The sequence below is a fragment of the Colletotrichum abscissum genome (assembly GCF_030869225.1).
Source record: "Colletotrichum abscissum strain IMI 504890 chromosome Unknown Scaffold_38.1, whole genome shotgun sequence".
Taxonomy (NCBI): domain Eukaryota; kingdom Fungi; phylum Ascomycota; class Sordariomycetes; order Glomerellales; family Glomerellaceae; genus Colletotrichum; species Colletotrichum abscissum.
In genome coordinates this window covers 269,400-289,863 of record NW_026850298.1, presented here as the reverse complement: position 1 = coordinate 289,863, position 20,464 = coordinate 269,400, and the positions used below count along the sequence as shown (strand labels likewise).

The following is a 20,464-nucleotide window of genomic DNA, read 5'->3' as shown; positions in this document are numbered from 1 at the left end:
TGTGAGAAAAAAAAAAATTCCCGTCGTGGTGGGGTTTATCTTATCTCTTCCATTATCGATAAGACACCTCGAAGATTTTGGGGCAGGCTTTAATGTAACTAGTTCACATGTACTCCGAAAGGTAGCTGGCTAAGGTAATTCTTGCACGCTTCAACTGAAAGTGTCTTACCATATCATCAATCAAGGCACGAGGGCTCTTTGAGACCCTATTTGAACGTTTCTTGAAAAAAAAGGAGAAAAATAAAGAGAAATGCATTAGCAGGTTGAATGGTACCTCTTAAGTCGAGGCCGTGTTCAAGTCGCGTTCATTGCATTATCGGACCCATGAGTGACGTCTGTTATGGATATACACATAAGAGAGCCAGACCCGTTTAAACCGTCTGGCAAGGTGTGGCCCCATTTCTCAAGCTTTGTTTACTTGGGGTTGCCTGCCTACATGCAATTCTAAACTGCATGCCTCACTACATTTCCGATACTCGAAATTGAATCCATCACATACGCACGCTGGGCCTCACACATCCAAGGAAACTCTACTCCGGCGACGGGTCAACGAAGATAATAATCACGCCAAGAGCAGCAAACGCCAAGGCGACGAATTGCACCATCACAGGAATCACAAAATGTACGACAACAGAGATGGATCAGGACCCAGCTTCAAGCGCCGGAGGATAGACAGAGGGCGATTCCAAGATTCGGGCCGCTCGACACCGCGCGACGCCCGCGCCGCCGAGACACCGGCAAGAGACGTCCCCGAACCCACCGACGAAGACTCGAAAGCGCTGGATCGCGACTGGTACATGGGAGACGAGTTTGGCGGCCACACCTTCGGCGACGACACACACAATCCTTTCGCCTCGTACTCATCATGGGAGGCCGAGAAGCAGGAGGCGGTTAAGGCCGAGAAGATGACGGGGCGCTTCGACGCGCGCAGGGAGCAGAGGCAGAGGGAAAACGACGCGTGGGAGACGAATCGCATGCTCGTCTCGGGTGTCGCGCAGAGGAGGGATATGGGTGCCGATTTCGACGACGAGGAGGCGACGAGAGTCCACCTTTTGGTGCACGATCTGCGGCCTCCGTTCCTCGATGGACGAACCATCTTCACAAAGCAGCTGGAACCCGTGCCGGCTGTCCGCGACTACCAGAGCGACATGGCTGTGTTTAGCCGGAAGGGAAGCAAGGTGGTGAAGGAGTCACGCCAGCAGCGGGAACGGCAGCGGCAGGCGCAGGAGGCTACGAGCATGGCTGGAACGGCTTTGGGAAACTTGATGGGCGTGAAGGAGGACGACGGCGACAGCGCGTTGCCTGTGGCGTCGGAGAACGATGTGAAGAAGGGAGGAGAGAAGGAGGAGACGAACGAGAACAGCAACAAATTCAGCGACCACATGAAGAAGGGTGATGGGGGCAGCAGTGATTTCAGTCGGAGCAAGACGTTGCGCGAGCAGAGGCAATACCTACCTGCGTTTGCCGTTCGGGAGGACTTGATGCGTGTCATCCGGGAGAACCAAGTCATCATCGTGGTGGGCGAGACGGGATCCGGCAAGACGACGCAGCTGACGCAGTTCCTTTACGAGGACGGGTTTGGAAAGTCGGGCATGATCGGGTGCACGCAGCCGAGGCGTGTGGCCGCGATGAGTGTCGCCAAGCGTGTCTCTGAGGAGATGGAAGTCAAGCTGGGCAGCACGGTGGGCTACGCGATTCGTTTTGAAGATTGTACCAGCAAGGACACCGTCATCAAGTACATGACGGACGGTGTCTTGTTGCGCGAGTCGCTCAACGAGCCTGATCTCGACAGGTACTCGTGCGTCATCATGGACGAAGCCCACGAGAGAGCTCTCAACACGGATATCCTCATGGGTCTGTTCAAAAAGATTCTCCAGCGACGGCGAGATCTGAAGCTCATTGTCACGTCTGCGACGATGAATGCGAAGCGCTTCTCCGACTTTTACGGTGGAGCGCCGGAGTTCATCATCCCAGGCCGAACTTTCCCCGTCGATGTCATGTTCCACAGGTCACCGGTCGAGGACTACGTGGATCAGGCGGTTCAGCAGGTCCTGGCCATCCACGTGTCCATGGACCAGGGCGACATCTTGGTCTTCATGACGGGACAAGAAGATATCGAGGTCACCTGCGAGCTGATCCAGAAACGTCTCGATGCTCTCAACGATCCCCCGAAGCTAAGCATCTTGCCCATTTACAGTCAGATGCCGGCAGACTTGCAAGCAAAGATTTTCGACCGCGCGGCGCCAGGTGTGCGCAAGTGCATTGTTGCGACGAATATCGCCGAGACGAGTTTGACGGTCGACGGTATCAAATACGTGGTGGATGCTGGGTACAGCAAGATGAAGGTGTACAATCCAAAGATGGGTATGGATACTCTTCAGATCACGCCAATCTCCCAAGCAAACGCGTCGCAACGATCAGGACGTGCCGGTCGAACAGGACCTGGAAAGGCTTTCCGACTGTTCACGGAGAAGGCGTTCAAAGAGGAGCTCTACATGCAGACGATTCCCGAAATCCAGCGTACGAATCTGAGCAACACGGTACTCATGCTCAAGTCCCTGGGCGTCAAGGATCTGTTAGATTTCGACTTCATGGATCCCCCACCACAGGACACCATCACAACGTCAATGTTCGATCTGTGGGCCTTGGGCGCCTTGGACAATTTGGGAGAGCTGACCACGCTCGGTCGAAAGATGAGCGCGTTCCCAATGGATCCGTCCCTCTCCAAGCTCCTCATCACGGCCGAGGAGTACGGCTGCAGCGAGGAGATGATCACCATCGTGTCCATGCTCTCCGTCCCCAACGTCTTTTACCGACCCAAAGAGCGCCAGGATGAGGCGGATGCCCAGCGCGAAAAGTTTTGGGTCCACGAGTCGGACCACCTGACGTACCTCCAGGTGTACTCGGCATGGCGGTCCAACGGCTGCTCAGATGGGTGGTGCATCAAGCACTTCTTGCACCCCAAGTCGCTGCGCCGCGCAAAGGAGATCCGCGACCAGCTGCTCGACATCATGAAGATGCAAAAGATGGAGATGCTGAGCTGCGGCATGGACTGGGACGTCATCCGCAAGTGCATCTGCAGCGGCTACTACCACCAGGCGGCCAAGTACAAGGGTTCCGGGGAGTATATCAATCTGCGGACCAACCTCGGCGTCCAGCTGCACCCGACGTCGGCGCTGTACGCGGGCCACCCGCCCGACTACGTCGTCTACCACGAGCTCATCCTGACGTCGAAAGTGTACGTGTCGACCGTCACGGCGGTGGACCCGCACTGGCTCGCCGATTTGGGCGGCGTGTTTTACTCTGTCAAGGAGAAGGGGTATTCCGTCCGGGACAAGCGCATTACCGAGACGGAGTTCAACCGCAAGATGGAGATCGAGGCTAAGATGGCCGAGGATAAGAAGAGGGAGGCGGACCGGGTGGAGGCGGAGAAGGAGAGGTTGGAGAGGAGGAGGACTGGTGGGGGTGCGGCGGCGGCGGCGGGGGGGAAGAAGATTGTCACACATGGGGCTGTGAGGAAGCCTGTTATTAAGCGAAGGGGTAGAGGCGTTTAGCGATCTTTTGTTTTTGGTGTTTTGGATAGAATATATGAATCCCCGAGGGATTTGAATCCTTTGAGACTTGACTCCTATTTATCGTCGCGGCTTCTAGACCCGGTGACTGAAGATGCCCCGAGGCATAGATACAGTTCCGCAAAAGGCGAGCATCATTTTGGCGTGAGCAAGGCCATGTAAGATAACAGTGTCAAGATACAAAATACTTGACGTGAGCACCAAAGTATTGATGGTTCTTATTGCGGGTTGATTTCACACCCCTCCGGAATGAAATGGAAGGGAATACCAGAAGGCTTGTGCAGGGACTGGCTCATCGTAAGACTTTTGAGGAATCAGCTCAGCAGTTTCAAATTATCAATTGAGCATGTCCCGCCACTTATTAGATGCCTCCCGTGCTCCCATCAAAGCCAAAAATCAAGAAGTTGGGCATAACCCTAATAGCCAAGATCGGGAGCAACCATAGCAGGTCTTTGTAGACGTTTTTGAAGTTAGTAACGTAGGAAGTGTTCACGCCGCGACCTCCTTTTGCGGTCGGCTTCGACCAGGCGGTGGGCTCGTGATAATCGCTCTCGGGAAACCTCACATGGCCAATCTTGTTCCGAGAAATCTTGGCCTTTCTCTAGTGTCTGTAGTGTCTTCCTCAAAGCCTAGGGATAATGCTTACGCGGCAGAGTCGAAGGAATAGCAACGCTGACGGGCCGATGTAATTTGAAGTGACTCGGTGATGTTCACAACGTTCGAATGCCCCCCGGGGTATCATAGAGGGGCACACCGCTGAAGTCTCTGTTGGCGCGTACTTCTTCTGGGCGGAAACCAGTATCGCCAATTGTCGTTGTGTTTATCAGGACAGGGCATGTCGAATCTTGGGGCCTTTTTATATCAAGGTAACTCCTAATGTCTTTGTAGCTTCCAGTAAAAAAGCATCGCGTCATTGTTGTTCTGTAAGACATCGCTTTGACAGGAGACACACTGGGCAGCAATGCTGAACCGATGAGGTGTGTTCGTCGCTCGACATTTTAATTGAGTTGATGCGCGGTGGTGGCAAGGTTGCGGTTTGTGCGAAGACGCCGGTCAGTCCTCCCACAGCCAAGAAACCAGTGCTGGAAGCAACCGCGCGGCGCATGCCGCGGGCTCGCGTCAAGCTGGCTTAGGTGGAAGACGAGGTCATGATTCCATGAGATGCCCGTCTTTTTCCAGCGTCTAGCATGCATTCCGTAAGACTAAGCGGCAACACCCATGAGACAATGCTGGAGGTGTAAAGGCGCCGACGGACTGGTGTAGTCAACGCACTTGGGGGCTCACTGATACCGACGGCAAGGGACGAGGCCCTGGTGAAGGAGTTCCTGAAGAAGTGCAACATAGCCAGAGGTCAGGGTGACACGAACGCCAAGCTGCTGAAGAAAACAATGCGCAACAGCCTGAACCTTGACCTGAAGTTGTAGTACCTTGGGCCATCTCGCATCTTGCACCCTTTTCGTATCAGCTCTGTCATCCTATCATCTTTGCAGTCTCCCAGGGGGCGGCTACGCAGCCACTTGTGGTCCGCAAGGTCATGACCCAGAAGGAAAGCACTCTCTTAGAGGTAGAGAACGCTGATCTGTAAACTTGCGGAGGTCTTATTCCTTCACGCAATATAGCTATAATAATGTTGGTACATGGTAAATGGGTTTCTCTGCCTTCGCGTGTTCTAACGGTCTTGATACGAAAGCAAACTGAGAGGGGGGACGTGGGCTTGGCTTGTAGCATACCAGTCTTTCCTTGTTCTATCTGATCAAGAAGCAGAACATGTTGCTCAAGTCAAACATTCCCCGTAAGTATATTGGGTACTCTATCAAGTCCACTGTCATCGAGATATGCTTGTCGTGTTACTGGGCAAGCAAGGTCCTTCCCAGGAAAAGAAAGTTGTTAAGACGCAGTCATGGCGATAATATTTCACCACCTACCCCTCTCAATCTCGGTCTCCTTACTAATGTTGTTCGTCAAACAGAAGTCACTCAAGCGGCAACTCATCGCCGAACTGCAAAGTCCTTTTCGTCCTGAACAAGATCTCTCTCCTCCTGGTCAAGCTTGACAACCCTGGCGGATCTCGGTCCCTCGTCAATGTCCTTAAGCAGCTTCTTCAGCGCATCCTCATCACCTTGCGCCTCTCCCTCAACCTATGCCCCAGCCGAGTCAGCAGCCAGGTTTCTCAGAAGCGCAATTCCTCGTCAAATCCCATGTCGATCAATGACTCCTGGAAATGATTGAAGAAAAAGTACCCAAAGCTCACCTTGTTGTTATCAGTGTTGCGACACCATCCCGTAAGACCATACTCTGTGGCTCTCTTTTGCGTAAAGTACCTGTCAACCGCATCGCTTCGTCAGTATCATACTCTTACAAGGGTGAATATCGCCAATTCAATTGACACCCAACTGGTCCAAACGAAATTGAAAAACCGTGTTGTCGGAAAATCCCATCACATACCGGAATCCGACACCTGAATTTGTGACGTCAGTGTGCCCCGAAATAAAAAAGTCACTTATCACAAGTTCACACCCCTCCCTTCTTATCCAGATAAAAGCTCGGAGCTCATGTGGAGGGTAAGGGAGGGGCTGCAAGAAACGTACCTTGCACTTGACCGCCATGGGCCAGAAAGTATATCTAACTTCTCTTCAGTATGTCTAAAATCCTGTCAGTGGAGAAATTGCATACCCTCTTCACCATGTTGACTTGCGATCTGATTTTCAACGACTGTAGATGAAGTTGCAAGGCCTCAGAGAGTGAGGATGCACAGAGGTTAAAAGTAGCTCGGAGCTCCCCCTCGAGCTTCTTGCGACATGCTTGCCGTTGGCAAAGACAAAAAGCGGGAACCAACCTGGTGGGGGTCGCTGACACCGTCACACCGATGACATCCATGCCAGTGGGTTGCACTTACATGCTTGACCCCCCTTGTCCAGTCCATTATCGATAGGCTAATCCTCGGCATCTCGCAAGGTGGAGTTTCCTGGCGCGGCCTCAATCGCCCAGGCGAATTTGCGCCTTCTGTCCACGTTCCGATTTACAACACACACATCCACCTATCTTCACATCCTCGAAATCAACGTCCAAAAACGTCGCACCCAGGACAACCCGCCGAGTTTTAAATCCAGCGCGCAGACAACCAGTACCAGCGCGCTCCGGCGCTCACTTCGACTCCATCATGGCGCCACCCGCCGACGAAACCCCAACCACAGACGCGGCTCCGGCCCCGGCCCCGATCCTCTTCCGCGCAAACAAGAAGCGCAAAGCAGGCCTCCGTCAACGCGCCGCATCACCCGCCGCCGATGACGACGACAACGCCGCAGCCTCGAAATCAACATCGACAGCAGAAAACAATACGACATCTGCACCAGCCACGGAAACCACCGCCGACGAGGGCCCCGAAGCACACATCCCCTCCGCCCTCCGCCACCGCGCTCGGAAGCGACTCAACGGCGTAGGCTTCTCTGCGCGAGGCACAACCGCCCTCGCCGGCGCCGGAGGAGACGATACAGACCCAGTGAGCCTATCATCATCATCGCGCGCACTGGTTTCCGTCCCAGCACAAGCCCCAGACGACGACCCCCTCATCGCAAAGCGCTTCGCGCCGCAGACCGGCGCAGCAGCGACTACAATCGTCAACAAACACATGTAAGTATAACCCCCCCAGGGAAGCTCCACTTCTCATCCTTCCTTTCCACCCCGACGCCAGAGGCTGATCAAGCAAGGATGGAATACATAGAATCGCACCTCTCTAACCGCAACCCCCCACCACAATCCGAACTTCCAACCTCCTCCCAACACCAAGCCGCCACCGTCGTAACGAATCCGTCAACAACAGCACCCTCCGCCGGACCAGCCGAACTTCCAGACCCCAAAAACCACCCCATCATGCAAGGGAAACTAATGGAAGTCGACCTCGGCGACGAAGTCCGCGCCCGGAACCAAGCCATGACGGAAAAGGCAGCCCGCCGCCTCCTAGGCGAATCCGTCGACGACGATACCGGCGGCCGGCGAGCCAAGAAACCCCGCCTCGGCAGGGACGGTAAACCCTGGCGGCCCAGGAACAGGCGCACCAGCGACGACATCAAACGCGACCAGCTCGTCGAGGAGATTCTGCGCGAGAACAGACGTGAGGTTTGCACCGTCTCCTTCAATGGGGCCAGCAAGCACATGCTAATCTGGAAACCTTACTTAGTCGACGTCTACGATGTACCAAAACCACAGGAACCCCAAAACGAAGGCGACGGCGACGCAGACGACCGCATCGCCGAGGAATTCCGGCGCGAGTTCATGGACGCCATGGTCCAGCGCCAACAAAAGAAGAAGACGGCAGCGCCGGCGGCTCGCGCCGGGGCTCGCAAGGCCGATGAAGAAGTCCTCAAGGGTCCGAAGCTGGGCGGTAGCCGCAACGCTAGAGCCGCCATGCGCGATTTGCTTTTGAAGAAAGAAAAGGAGAAGGACTCGAGAAGATGATGAGCTCATCCAATTTTGCTTCTTGTATACATTAGTGACAAAGACGAGTTTTGAATGATACCCATGATACAAAATTTGATGTTATAGCTTAGATTGATTTCAATTCATGATTGGCATCTATAAACCAATGGAGTACTCCTAAAAAAACAGTTTGCCTATACCCACCCAGAACAAATTATCAATAAGCCAAAAAAGAAAAGAAAGAAAAGCAAGATCATAACGACGTGCAAGCCGACCCTTAATCCTGTAATCGTTTTGATATCCCATACTCTGCCTGTAGCATCAAGGGAAAAGGGAGAACCACACCTATCCAAGACTGTCACGAGTCACTAGTCCGTATAATAATGTAAAGAATGTGGAGAAACCGGCTCGTGAAAAGCTCTCTGTCTAAGCTCTCGCGAAGTTGCAACGCCGGGGGTATTATCGATGCGGTGAATCCTTATGCCAAGCTTTGATGCTGTATATGCGCATTGGCCCAATCCAAGACGCCGTGTGTGATTTCAAATGCAATTTGTGGGCCTCAGAGCTCCAATATTTGTGCGTAACGTATGCATGATGGTCGTTGACAAGACATAATAATCACCGGATGTCAAGCTGGAACGGCTTGAACCGGCCGCCGATTGTTGCGCAACGGGGGCATTTGCGGCGAGCCCCCTGCTCTGCCATGAGAACGTCGACACACGCCTGGCACAGACCGCAGATGCATTCTGTGCAGGCGTATGAGTCCTTGAGAAGTGAAACGCTCTGACAGGCTGCGCAGTAGATCTGGGTATTCTGAGAAGAATAACTTGGTGATGAATCCGATAGGCCTCGCGACTCGATGTGGAAGTTCTCCCCGCTTTCACCGCTTTCAACCGACGGGAATGGGTCAATTGTGTCCTGGCTGTAGGATGGCGGGGTCAAGGCCTGCTGCAATGGCGAGGCTTGATAGTTCCCTCCAGCTGTCGCTGATGGAAATCCATGGTGCTGGAATGGCGGCAAAGAAGCCCGGTGAATAGAAACTGGTGATTGAGGCATCTGGATAAAGGTCAGAGAATGTGGAGATGCGAGCGCATGAAAGCTTCTTACTGGAGTCCTATCCTCATCGATGTCGCCGGCAGCTGATGCAGCTTGATCGGCGGCATCGATGAGATCTTCCCATCTCTTCCCATAGTCTGCAGAAGGTTCAGCCGATAACGCCTTACGGTCATTGTTACCTGGTCTAAGCCGTTCGTCGTTTTGGATCCGCCGAAGCCAGTCTGCTGCCGAGCCGCGAGACTTCTGCTTCTTGTGGTGCGCCTCTCGGCCTCTCTTGGTGACGGACTGCTTCCTTGGTCGGGCAGGTCCTACAGCAGGCCGTTGGATTGGGGGTAATGTTGAAGAGCGACCGGGGGGCGAATTCGCCAGAATTGACGGCAGAATATCCCGTGGCCGACTGGAGTTCATAGCTGGGAATGGCTCGCTAGTAATGTCGTTATTCGTCAAGTGCAGCGGAGGCAGCTCAATTGATGTCCTTGGAATGCGGCGTCCCTCCGTGTCTGAGTGCCAACCCTAGTAGCGCACATTTGATTAGCAATCGTGGTTCGAGTTTGTAAGTCAGTCAGGGGAGGATGTTCTAACTCACCATTTCCTCCCATTCGGGTTCGACTTTGTGACCGTGGAGCTGAGCCAGCGCCGCAGCAGCACTGGCAGCGGGGAGCATGGAACCAACGGCGTGGTCGTCCATGGTTCGAGGCGTGCCCGGGTTACTGTTATCATACATGTGATGGTCGTGATTGAAGCCTTGAAGATGGTCAATCTTTGGGGGATAGCCCTGGATTGAGAGGGACGAACCCTGGGGAACAGAAGTTGCGCTTTGCTGCATTGGACGTTCGGATGGAGGAGTGTTGATCATGAGCATGAAGCTTTCCTCGGTCGCTGGGAGCTTCGAAATGTAGTGTTCTGGATGAGCGCGGCGAATGTGTTCTTGCATGGAGCGATATCGTTTTTCCTAAGGAATTTATCAAGTGTCAGAGTAGCGTTCTCGATTTTCCCTTGGTCGAGTGGATTTTTCGCTGTAGTAATCAAAGCTCTCTCTGTGCACTGGGTCCAAGTAGAGAAGTGCAGCAGCGCAGACGGGGGCAGTGTTGGTCTGCTTGTGGCGAAGAGGGCGTCGTGAGGGAGCAATGCGGCAATGCAGGCAGCACAATGAGACTTACACCGATGCATCTTTTCCTACAGCTAGATCCATCCTGATTCCGCAGAGGACAGACGACCTCATTGTTGGAGTCGGTGATTGAAAAAGAAGACGTGAGAGAAGATCTGGGCGGCATCTTGACCCCACCATGCGCTTGAGGGCTGGTATCGATACTGAGCGGGGTGAGGAGCGATAAGTGCTGTTACTGTCGTAGCGTATCGCGAAGCGAGGTCAATTGAAGGCGACTGAATATGTTGGAGCTTGAGCATTTGACGGTTCGACAAAAGGCTACGATATTTGGTGAGCAAGAGTCTAGAGCTCTGGAAGCTCTCGTCTTGAGGCGTGTTACAAAGAGTGTTTCGAAGAACAAGGTGTAATGGAGGGGGAGGAAAGGACGGGGAGGAAGAGGAAGAGAAGGAACCTGATTTTGGGGGCAGAAGGGAAGTTGACCGAAAGCAGTAAGTAGCGGTAATGGGGAAAAGAGAGGTACTGGACGGGCTAGGTAGGGGTGTGGCTCGGTCTGGTGGGTATCTCATGGAAGGTACCCAGGGCAGGTCCAGGTCAGGTCAGGTCAGGACAAGCTACCTTGCCTTGCCTTACCTTGCTCACCCAGGTACATCATGGTCGCAGCCCAGTCACATAAGGCCAGTTATTACGCAGCATGATCTGTAGCCAAATGAGTCCCTACTTACACGGCTAGGCAAAAGAAGTACGGGCGGATGATAGCAAGGTGTGTGAGCAAGGAGGGAGCTTGGTTCGGAGTCTGGTAAAACCTTGCCTGTTCTTCTCTCACTCGTTCATGTACTTACTCTGCCTTAGTCTTGGACAGTAGAGAGTACCTAGGTAAGGTAGGTAAGCAATGGCTGAATCGACGAAAGCAAGACAAGATCCAAAAGCCGCCGACGAATACAGCTCCAATCCGATCTACGGCTACCAATGTTGTAGGAAAGGCTTCTAGCTACCTACCTACCTTGCTTGCTTCGCACGCCGAAAGTGTTGCCACGATAATTGAGTTGCGCGCTCGTACCTTTTCTGTGCCTGGGCCTATGCTGCTTCTGGGCTTGCTTCTACGGATACAGCACACCTGAAGCAGATGTGATGAAAGATGCAGATGAAAAGGGATATTATCAGCCGCGAACAAGGAGACGGACGAGCGAGGGTGTGGCCGCAAGGTACAAGGAGCAAGGAAGTAGTCGGTTTGGGGAGCGACAGAGGTGAACAGCTGACAAGCTGTGAGGTAAGACTTGGTATTCGTCGCATGGTTAGGTGAGCCTAAGTCCACCTCAAGGTTGGGCCCGTGGCAGACGGCGTCAATGTCACCAGTCGCCAGACTGTCAGCTACGAGTAATCAACATTTTTACCATCTGCCGCTGCTAGATGAGCACTGTTCTGAGGGGCGGCGGCGGCGGTCGGTACGGTGACGCGAGATGGTGTAAGTGATCAGCCAAGCAGAGGCTTTGAAGCTTCATCACCGCCAGCTTCAGAAGGATCTAGTCGGCTTCGCCAGATCGTTGCATGGCAAGTGACACACGGCTGGTCGCCGAGGCCGAGCTTTCCAAGACACTGGGCTCATTGGGCTGGGCTGTTGAACCTGGAAACATGTCCGATGGGCTAAACGTATTGCTCCGAGAGACGAGTAACAAGATGTTTCTTCTCGAGTCAGTCATTCCGCCTCTTCTCTTTGTTGGATGAAAAAGATTGCACCACGAGGTGCCTGACTTGTCCGAGAATGGCGGCAGCCATAACCAGTTGACGCCCGTGGGACCGCGAGTCTCTGCTTCTGGTTTTGCTGTTGCTACCGCTGCCGCTTCCGCTATTGCTTGGGTTTGGGTGCTTGAAAGATTCGGCAGAGCTACTGTATAACGACACCAGCTTGGTGCTCATTCAAGGTACCACCGGGCTACGGCGTCATCTTCCAATGGCAGGAGGGTAACCTCAAAGCTCGGGGGGTCAGCTGTGGGATGGATGGAGAGCATTTCAGTCGAAAAGCGCAGGGGAAGGAACAAGACGTACCTATACGTACTGTAAGGTAGGGGAAAAGGTCGGCAAGTCGACCCGCCGACGATGTCAAGAGCCGACAATTGGTTGGCGTTGGTGGAAGAGATCAATGACTCGATGGGGGATCGAGTGTGTCTAGTGGATTGGATTGGCTTGGTTGACCCCAGGGTCTGTGGGAAGAGGGGGATGAAAGAAGAAGGGGAAAAGGAGGGCAGGAGGATGAGAACGAGGCAGGGGGCGTGGGTGCAGAACCAGGCAAGATTCGAGTCGAGACAATCGGGTGGAGGACTTACATGACGGAGGAAAGAGGAGGGGGAGGATGAAGTCGAGGAATTGAGAAGGAGGGGGTGTGACAGGGAAGCAATTGACAGCCTGTGGTGGACGAGCAGGAGCAGGAGCAGGTAGCGGGGAGGAGGAGCAAGAGCAAGAGCAAGAGCAATAGCAAGAGCAAGAGCAAGAGCGAGAGCAACAGTAAGGGGAAGGAGAGAAGGAGGGGGGTGGGGTGGGAACAGGGCAGGAAGTGGGCTGCTTTGCTTTGCTCTTTCTTTTCGGAGCTTGCGAGTGGTTGACAGTGGAAAGAGGTCCTTGCCGCATCACAGGGGAGCTCTTGAAAGTTGAGCAAGCTTGCCTGTGCCTGCCTCTTTCTTTTCCTTTTTCCTTCCCGGTCGTACCTTCTTACCCACGACGCTCAGAACTGGCAACAGGGAAGTAACTCGCAAAGTCTGTCACCAACTCACCACGGGCCCCAAGCTTGACTACTCTGAGTTCTTCGCCTTGCTCGCCCCACCCTTCAACCGTTGCCAAATCCCGTCGTCGCTCCATGATCCGAACTGAGAAGCACAATCATGCCTTCCATACGGACACCTACCTTACTTTGTCCTCGAGTACTCCTATGCCAACAGGATGCTTCACAAAGTCAAGCTCCGAGACCAAGGCGAAAGGCTTCTTGTCTGCTCGCATGTCTTGCGTCTTGCCTTGCCTTGCTGCGGCGTGGTGGCAGCTTGCATTCGCCCATCTCACTTTTCCTACCTAGATACTCCTCCTCCTCCCGCAGCATAGCGGAGCTGGACCCCTGGTTCATTCTCGCCTCCGCTTACTGGTCGGACGTGGTCCTGACCTCGGTCGACGTCTGCCCGCTGCTTGGATCCCCGCTGGTCGTCACGTTGACATCCCAGCTAACGGGGAGGGGCCCCAGATGGTGTACGGAGCACTGTAGTGTACTCAACTCTGTCACTTTGTCTTCGTAGCTTCCTGGGCAATCACAGACTTCAGAGATACGCTGTACCCGCAAGTGCGGATAGCATTGCGCGTGTACCCTCTAAGCGAAGCGAGGCTTTCTTTTGACTATCCATACGGTACCTACCTATTCTGAGCTCTTTTCCGTCGTGCTTTTTGGCTTGGCGAATAATGTGCACAACGCAGCCCAGCATAGCTACCTACTCTTTGCGCATAAACATGAACAGTATCACTTTTTGGTTCATTGCTTCGTTTGATCAGTTCAAGAGCTAATTTTACCGCTTTGCGATTGCATTGCCGTGGCCAGATGAGCAGGCCCAGGCCAAATCTCCGGAATGAAAGCGATGAACGGTCCTTCTACAAGGAGAAGCATGATCGGGGCTGCCGTTGGGCATTGGGAACGGGGACACGGGCCAGCGGAGGGGTCGGCATCAGGCAGCCCGAAGCACCAAGGCACCGCCCACACCATACATTACCTACTCCGTACACTACATGCAGGGCCCTTGCCTTGCCTCGACAAGTTGGAAGTATTTTCTTGCAAAGGTGAACCCTGAAGCTGCAGCAAGTCCGTGGCATCTGTAGCGTCTGCAGCGCCTCCAAAGCACGCATCGGTGGAGACCTTACCCCCCGACCCGTGGACGTTGGCGCGAATCGTCTGCTCCACAAGCGGAGAGGGAAGGCGGGCTTGATGGGGTGGGGATTAGGACAGAGCTTGGGAAGAGTGAGAAAGAGAAGAAGACAAAGAATCTGTAGGGAGTACGGAAACATGCAGCACGCCTGGTGTGTAATCGGTACGGTGAAGGTCAAGATGGATGTGGATATCTGCAACAATCAATTTTTCCCCCCTCCTCTCTCTTGCTCTGTAACTAACACTCTTCTTTTGTCGTCTTCTGCGATGCAGCTCCATTGCCGCTATGTATTACACAAGGAATACGCAGGGCCCAGGGAGCTCTTCAGCACGTCAACCTGCGTATAATCCACAGCTACCTTGTCCTTTCATGCCTAGTGTAGATGCAACGAAGCTTCCAGGGATTTGGATGTCAAGGCAGAGAAAGCGAATTTTGATCCTGCAGACATGGTAAAAAGTCATAACGGATAAGGTCAGAAATACGTACGAATACTTCCTCATCGAGCAGGTACGAGCAGGTACCTACGTAGTAGATAGGAACCTATGTTTTTGCTCTTTTTTTTTCTCCTTCCGCCCCATGCCGCGATGAGCAAAGCTGTTGCGCAGACAAGGGGGGTACGTATTGAAATTGCCAGGGAAGGTCCCCACATTCGGCGCGAGGACCCTCCTGTTCTTCGCCTTGCATCCTCTTCACCTCGACCTATCAACAATCGGCAGATTCTATCCAGCAAGGAATAAAAAAAAAAAAAAAGTTCAACCAAAGGCGAGAAAAATTCAACTCCCAAAGCCATCCGGCCGGCCGACACCAGAATCCGATGTTGAGATCAGAAGGAAAAAAATTAAGCCTGCAGGCTGACTTGATCCACTTTCGTCTTCCCTCGCCAAACCAACCTCTTTGGAAATAAGCACCAGCTGCCAGCTGCATCCCGAAACCACGGCTTTTCACCGAGGTGGCGCCTGCTCAAGAAATACCTGAGAGAGCTCCTCGGCCAGAGGCCCAAAAAGCCTTGTTCAGATGCCGCCTTTGCGCTACCATCTCTCTCGGCCTTTTTACCTCCCCTGGGGCCATGTATCAGCTTACTTGAATAAGTCAGACAGGATTACCAATGGCAGGCTGTCAAACGGTATACCTTAGTTATCCGGACGGAAAACAATCGCTCTTGGCTAGTCAGCCCTCTCTCGACCAGCTCTGAGCAACGACTCACAAGCCCGCAGCCAATTGTACCTTTTCCTCAAACCTCCCAACTCGCGACCATATTTTCCTCTGCCACATTCTTCTCTTTTGCCACTTACAACTTACACCCCCCCTGGACCCTGACCGACTGGGCGGCTGGCACTTCGGAACCGTAGACAGCACTTGCAGCTAAAGCGGGTATTGATTCAGCCATACTCCCTCGAAGCACTAAAGTGACATCACACTGCTTGGCCTGGGTCGTGCTTTCTTCTGGCCTTTGTTTTCAATAATGTTCTTCAGGGAAGAAGCAATGATTGGCCCCCGAGTTTGACAGACACGAATCTCGACTCACCCGTGGACTCGGTTACAGAGTCATTTCATCGATTGATGCTTCACCTAGGCACGGGTGCCATGCAGACAGCATTTCTTTTCTCTTCAAGTACCCATACCTACGCAGCAAGTCGGGACCCTCAAATCGGACTAAATCGGGGCCACCATCTCGTGATGGCCCACGGAACGTTACACGAACGCCTCCCCCTATGCCGCTGGCGGCTGCATCGCTCAAGCACCTACCCTAGTAGGAGCTACCTGGTCAGGCTGGGTTAGGAGGCACTTATTAGCCGCAGTTCGAATGGTTTCATGAATGCCGAAATGGCCCCAAAGAGGACCAACTACTGTCACCGAGAGCAACGAGATCGAGCTTGGCGCTGATGAGAGAAAAATGAAGAAAGCGGTGAATAAACCCCGCCTTTCTGCCCCCCTCTGCCGCCGCAAAAGTCAGTCACGAACGGACCTAATTACGGGCTGATACCGCACCCAGCGGCCTGTTGGCACTTCGGTGACAGTCACCGCCCGTCCTGCTCAGCTCCTCCTAGCTGGTACCGGAGAGAGAGAGAGAGAGAGAGAGAGGAAAGGGAGGCATGGAGGGTGCGGGGGATAAGGTCCTGGACGCGAGCTCAACCGCTGATAAGAGACCGCCAACCAACCACAAGCGAGGGCTGACAGCTTTGACAATAAAGCTCCTCCAAAGCAATCCCACGCGACTTTACCAGAACCAGCAAAACGTACAGGATATCACCTGGAGCTTCATCTCCCCCTGTCTTGTCGAGCTGGTGCTGCTTCTTGAATGACTGTGGCCGTTCGCAAATTTCTGAACGCCAACCTCTAGAAGCATTCACGAAGGCTACAGTCAGAGTAGAGAGAGTCCTTTCAACTACAGCGCCGCGTACACTCCCACACGTACTTCCATTGCTTGCGAGTAAGGTAACTTGCTTAGGGAACATTCCCGTCAAAAGACTTGTTCGCCCAAATTACACGTTTAGTCCGGGTTGTTGCGAACCTACGCTAGTCTTAGGATACGGCGAGCTTGCACGGGTCCGAGATTTCTTGAAGTCGGCGGAAATGGCCCGCAGGACCGCAGCAGCAGCCACTCAAGCTTGCCTTCTGTCGTGCTACAGACTCAAGATTCTCTAGCGGGTGACTGGTAGCAACCTAGTGAGGAGTGAGAGAACCCGAGACAAGTTCGAGAAGCACTCCTTTGGTCCTTATCACATGCATGCTGGAAATTTTTTCTTCTTCGATTCACTTTTCTTACCACTAGCACGGTATCCTCACCCAACCGTCCATCAGCCTCCTGATCTGCCGCCTCGCTCCCTGTCTTCCGAGACATGGCGGTCAATCAAGAGTACGTCTAGGCGGAGACACCGACTATGTTTACGACTGCTGTCGTAACCTCGAAGCCGCAACGTTGTCACTGTCCTTCAAGCCAAGCTTCTTTAGGGGTGATGACATTCGATTGCAAGTCAAAGGAACCCAGTAAGCTTTCCATCGGATTACTGTGCCTCGCCAGCATCCCGATGCACACGATACACAGTTTGAACCTCTCTTCCCATACATCCGACCTCCTCTTCGACTCACGGCGTCTCGTTTTCAAGGGACAGGATATCCCCGACAGCGTCAAACTCCGAACGAGGTCTGCCGTCCCCCGTTGTAGTATGACCTCTAGACTCCATCATGTGGACGACAGATGAGCCATGGACCCACTGCTCATCACGCTTTGTGAACCGTACCTGACTCGGCTTCTTGAAAACGGTCGATTTTCCTGCTTCCGGAAGCCCCTCTGCCAAAACCAGAACCAGCCCATGGCTTCTACAGACTGCATCCACTTCTAGGGCAGAATGGCAACCTACTGACGTCTTTCGCCTCAAGCTATAGTCAGTGTAGAAATTTCCAACTCACCGCTAGAAACTCTTGTTCCCGCGGTCTGGACGACGATGGGTCAGTCATCCCTTGCCTCCCACCTCCTAGGGGGTAGCCGGAACTGCTCCAGCCGCAACAGCCAGCTGTCAATCCTGCACTGCATGAGGCCTCAGTGGAAGCATCTCCATTGTCTTTGCACCCGAGTCGGCGGCCCGCTGCCATCTTAACATTTGGCAACTCGATTCGACTTGAAAACCATCCCGGATCTCCTTTGCCCTGCGTCGTCCGAATTCGACCTCGTCCAATCAAAGCCCACCACCTTCTAGATCCCAAACAAACTTGTCACAAGTGCTCGTTGATCAGCCCCTCGAGGTGTAGCGCACAGACCTTACAGATGGACCTTTGTTGCCAAGAAGCTCTATAGAAACTCGTCTGCTTCATCTGCTTCGAGCCTTCGACGAGTGATGATGGCTTTTTGACCAGTGGCATCGGTCAAGGAAACGGAATGGTGGGTATATCCTAAAGACGCTTCGCCTGAACTGGACCGGAGCGAAGAAATTGTCTGCAAGGGACGCACCCTCAAGTTTCTAGACCAAAAAAAATGGCACTGCCTCCAGAGTTTCAGCCTCCGACCTTGACCGAACTTGGCGACCTCTCCACGCAGCCCGTAGCCGGGCCGTTCACACATAGCGGTCGTCATATCCTCCACGGCCGGGCCCCCGGAAGTCTGAGCACCTCGCGTTGACTTGCCCTTAGCCTATTGATCTATCCAAGATCCGACCACAATGCTCTGACCCTCTCGCCAGCTTTGCCGTGCTTGCGTTGGCGGACTGGCGAATTGGCGTTACAAGGGCCATGTTTCTAATCTGGCCAAGGAAAAGTTTCCTGAAATCGCCTCGCGTTTCCCTAAAGGCCCTTCTCCACGTCCGATCATTCACGGCTACGCATCCCCAGAGTTGCGTCCCGCCCTCCCCTCCAGACATTCCCGCTGTCATGGACCATATCTAATTGACCTCTCTGCTTTGTTTTCTTTTTTGCGTTCAGTTTCCTCTGGCAGACCATTGCTCAGTAGCAATACCCTCATATTAAACTGGCCGAGTTGCAGTGTCATTCGTTCTTGTTCTTGTTCGTTCTTATATACCTTTTCCGAGCTATGGCGTTGACTGTGAAGCAGCTCAATGCGGATGCTTCCTTCCTCCTCACCTTTGAGCCCATTGTGCCCGAGTCACTTCCTGGCATTGCTCCAAGACCGTTCAGAATTTTGATGGACCCATGGATCACAGGGCCTTCCACCATATTTCACTCGATCCTGTCAACCGCAACACACAAGGAGTGCCCATGCGTGTGCTCCCTACAGCATCTCCCGGAGCCCGACCTCGTCATCATCAGCCAGCACAAGAGCGACCACTGCAATGAGGCAACGCTCCGCCAGCTCCCGGCCAGCGGCACGAGGACGCTGATATTGGCGGAGCCGGCGGCGGCCAAGGTGATCCGGAGCTGGAAGTACTTCGACAAGGATAAGGTCTTCGCGATTCCGCGGTGGGAAGATCCGCAGGCCACGGGGAAGCAGACGGTCATCCGGGTGAAGGTGCCTCCCTTTTTCCCGGGCGGCGAGCCGGGTGAGGTCACAGTCGCCTTTATCCCACAGCGGAGGGACTTTAAGGGCTTGCACGCCGCCATCGGCATCACGTACCGCCCGCCACCGACGTGGCCGCGGTTCCCTCACCTCATGACGCCCCCAAGAACACCAGTCTCGCTACGGACCACGGCCAGCGCCTCGTCCCTTCGATTGGGATCTGGATCTCACCACCACCACCAAAAAACAAAGAACTCGTCCGCCTACCTCAGCCTGCCGACGCCGCCCGAGACACCGCCCAGCAGCCGGTCCCTGCGCTCCGTCCGGTCCGCCGCGTCCATCACCCCAGACGCCCGCGACCGACGAGCCGTCTCGGTCATCTTTTCGCCGCACGGCATCTCGTACCGCTGCCTGGAGAAGTACGCCCACACGCACCTCAAAGCCGAGGCCGCGCTGCCGCTGACGGCGCTGCTGCACTGCTTCGATACCGTGTCGAATCCCTGGTGGCTCGGCGGGAATATCTCGGCGGGCATGCCGGCGGGCCAAGAGACTGCGGCGGCGCTCGGGGCGAGGGCGTGGGTGAGCACGCACGACGGGGATAAGGATGTCAGGGGGTTGGTGACGAAGATGCTGCGGACGAAGAAGTATACCCAGAAGCAGGTCACCCATCATTCTTCTTCTTCTTCTTCGGGGGAAAGAAAGCGCGGCGACAGGTTGGATCGCGAGAGGGCTAGCGACCAGGACAAGAGGGACAAGGCCAAGGGGTCCAAGAGCACCGATGTTCTTGTCCTCGGCGTCGGCGAGGAGGTCGCCATGACGAGGGAAGGCGTCTGGAACGTTGAGCCCGGCGCGAGGGTTCTCTCCTCCCCTCCGCCTTCGTCTTCGTCTTCGTTGTCCAAGAGTCTGCTTGGGAATGGAAAGGGGTTGAAGGGGCGGGCGAGGGGACGGGGCTTGCCTCCGGTTGATACCACGGCTAAATATGGGCCCCGCTGATGGAAAAGAACGGGAAACGCGTGACCCCGATTTGCGGAGACCGGGGCGGAGTTGCAGGTTTTATATATCCTCTCCCGGGTCAATCCCGGGTCTGTTTGTGTTTGGCCTATGGATACTTTCTTTCATTTGTTATATGAGGCAGCGAAGCGGGACACGAAAAAGGAGATATACCCACCCTTTCTTTGGAAAGGAGATACCATCACAGGTATATAATTAACAACTTATTAATCAGATATGAATAGGGAGGAGATGGATAATCAAAGAGGGTTCGGAGCGCAGCGGGGTTTCGGGTTAGGCGTCTAAGGGGTATGCCCGCCCAGGACGGCGAGGCGTTTCCTACCAGTACTGGGGAATGGGCCAACTAGAGCCTTTCGATTTGAGGAATGAAGAGTGGTAGCCATCTGAGAGACACAGGATCAATACCGAGTACTAATGTCGCTATTTCATATGATCCCTATTGTGTGTTTGATTTCCATCT

The 20,464-nt window shown here is 54.0% G+C and overlaps 7 protein-coding genes across 7 annotated transcripts; 3 read left to right on the top strand and 4 right to left on the bottom strand.

Moving 5' to 3' along the window:
• Positions 1 to 620: 620 nt before the first annotated feature.
• Positions 621 to 3,554, top strand: CABS01_12551 (helicase associated domain-containing protein; the record flags this gene model as incomplete). The annotated part of the gene is made up of 1 exon (XM_060545904.1): positions 621 to 3,554. One exon carries the CDS (start codon positions 621 to 623, stop codon positions 3,552 to 3,554), a length of 2,934 nt encoding a protein of 977 aa, XP_060396439.1.
• A 2,006-nt stretch (positions 3,555 to 5,560) lies between these two features.
• CABS01_12550 (acylphosphatase) lies at positions 5,561 to 6,449 on the bottom strand (the record flags this gene model as incomplete). Its single annotated transcript, XM_060545903.1, has 5 exons — positions 5,561 to 5,710; positions 5,824 to 5,893; positions 6,018 to 6,030; positions 6,161 to 6,194; positions 6,246 to 6,449. 5 exons carry the CDS (start codon positions 6,447 to 6,449, stop codon positions 5,561 to 5,563), a joined length of 471 nt encoding a protein of 156 aa, XP_060396438.1.
• Positions 6,450 to 6,732: 283 nt separating this feature from the next.
• On the top strand, positions 6,733 to 8,027 carry CABS01_12549 (uncharacterized protein; the record flags this gene model as incomplete). Its single annotated transcript, XM_060545902.1, has 2 exons — positions 6,733 to 7,202; positions 7,280 to 8,027. The coding sequence occupies 2 exons, from the start codon at positions 6,733 to 6,735 to the stop codon at positions 8,025 to 8,027; spliced, it is 1,218 nt and encodes a 405-aa protein (XP_060396437.1).
• Positions 8,028 to 8,606: 579 nt separating this feature from the next.
• Positions 8,607 to 10,318, bottom strand: CABS01_12548 (uncharacterized protein; the record flags this gene model as incomplete). Its single annotated transcript, XM_060545901.1, has 4 exons — positions 8,607 to 9,044; positions 9,096 to 9,557; positions 9,631 to 9,996; positions 10,205 to 10,318. The coding sequence occupies 4 exons, from the start codon at positions 10,316 to 10,318 to the stop codon at positions 8,607 to 8,609; spliced, it is 1,380 nt and encodes a 459-aa protein (XP_060396436.1).
• A 1,744-nt stretch (positions 10,319 to 12,062) lies between these two features.
• On the bottom strand, positions 12,063 to 12,662 carry CABS01_12547 (uncharacterized protein; the record flags this gene model as incomplete). Its single annotated transcript, XM_060545900.1, has 1 exon — positions 12,063 to 12,662. A coding segment is annotated over one exon (600 nt), but the record flags the coding sequence as incomplete, so codon positions are not given.
• Positions 12,663 to 13,773: 1,111 nt separating this feature from the next.
• On the bottom strand, positions 13,774 to 14,184 carry CABS01_12546 (uncharacterized protein; the record flags this gene model as incomplete). Its single annotated transcript, XM_060545899.1, has 1 exon — positions 13,774 to 14,184. One exon carries the CDS (start codon positions 14,182 to 14,184, stop codon positions 13,774 to 13,776), a length of 411 nt encoding a protein of 136 aa, XP_060396434.1.
• Positions 14,185 to 18,570: 4,386 nt separating this feature from the next.
• Positions 18,571 to 19,986, top strand: CABS01_12545 (uncharacterized protein; the record flags this gene model as incomplete). Its single annotated transcript, XM_060545898.1, has 1 exon — positions 18,571 to 19,986. One exon carries the CDS (start codon positions 18,571 to 18,573, stop codon positions 19,984 to 19,986), a length of 1,416 nt encoding a protein of 471 aa, XP_060396433.1.
• Positions 19,987 to 20,464: the final 478 nt, after the last annotated feature.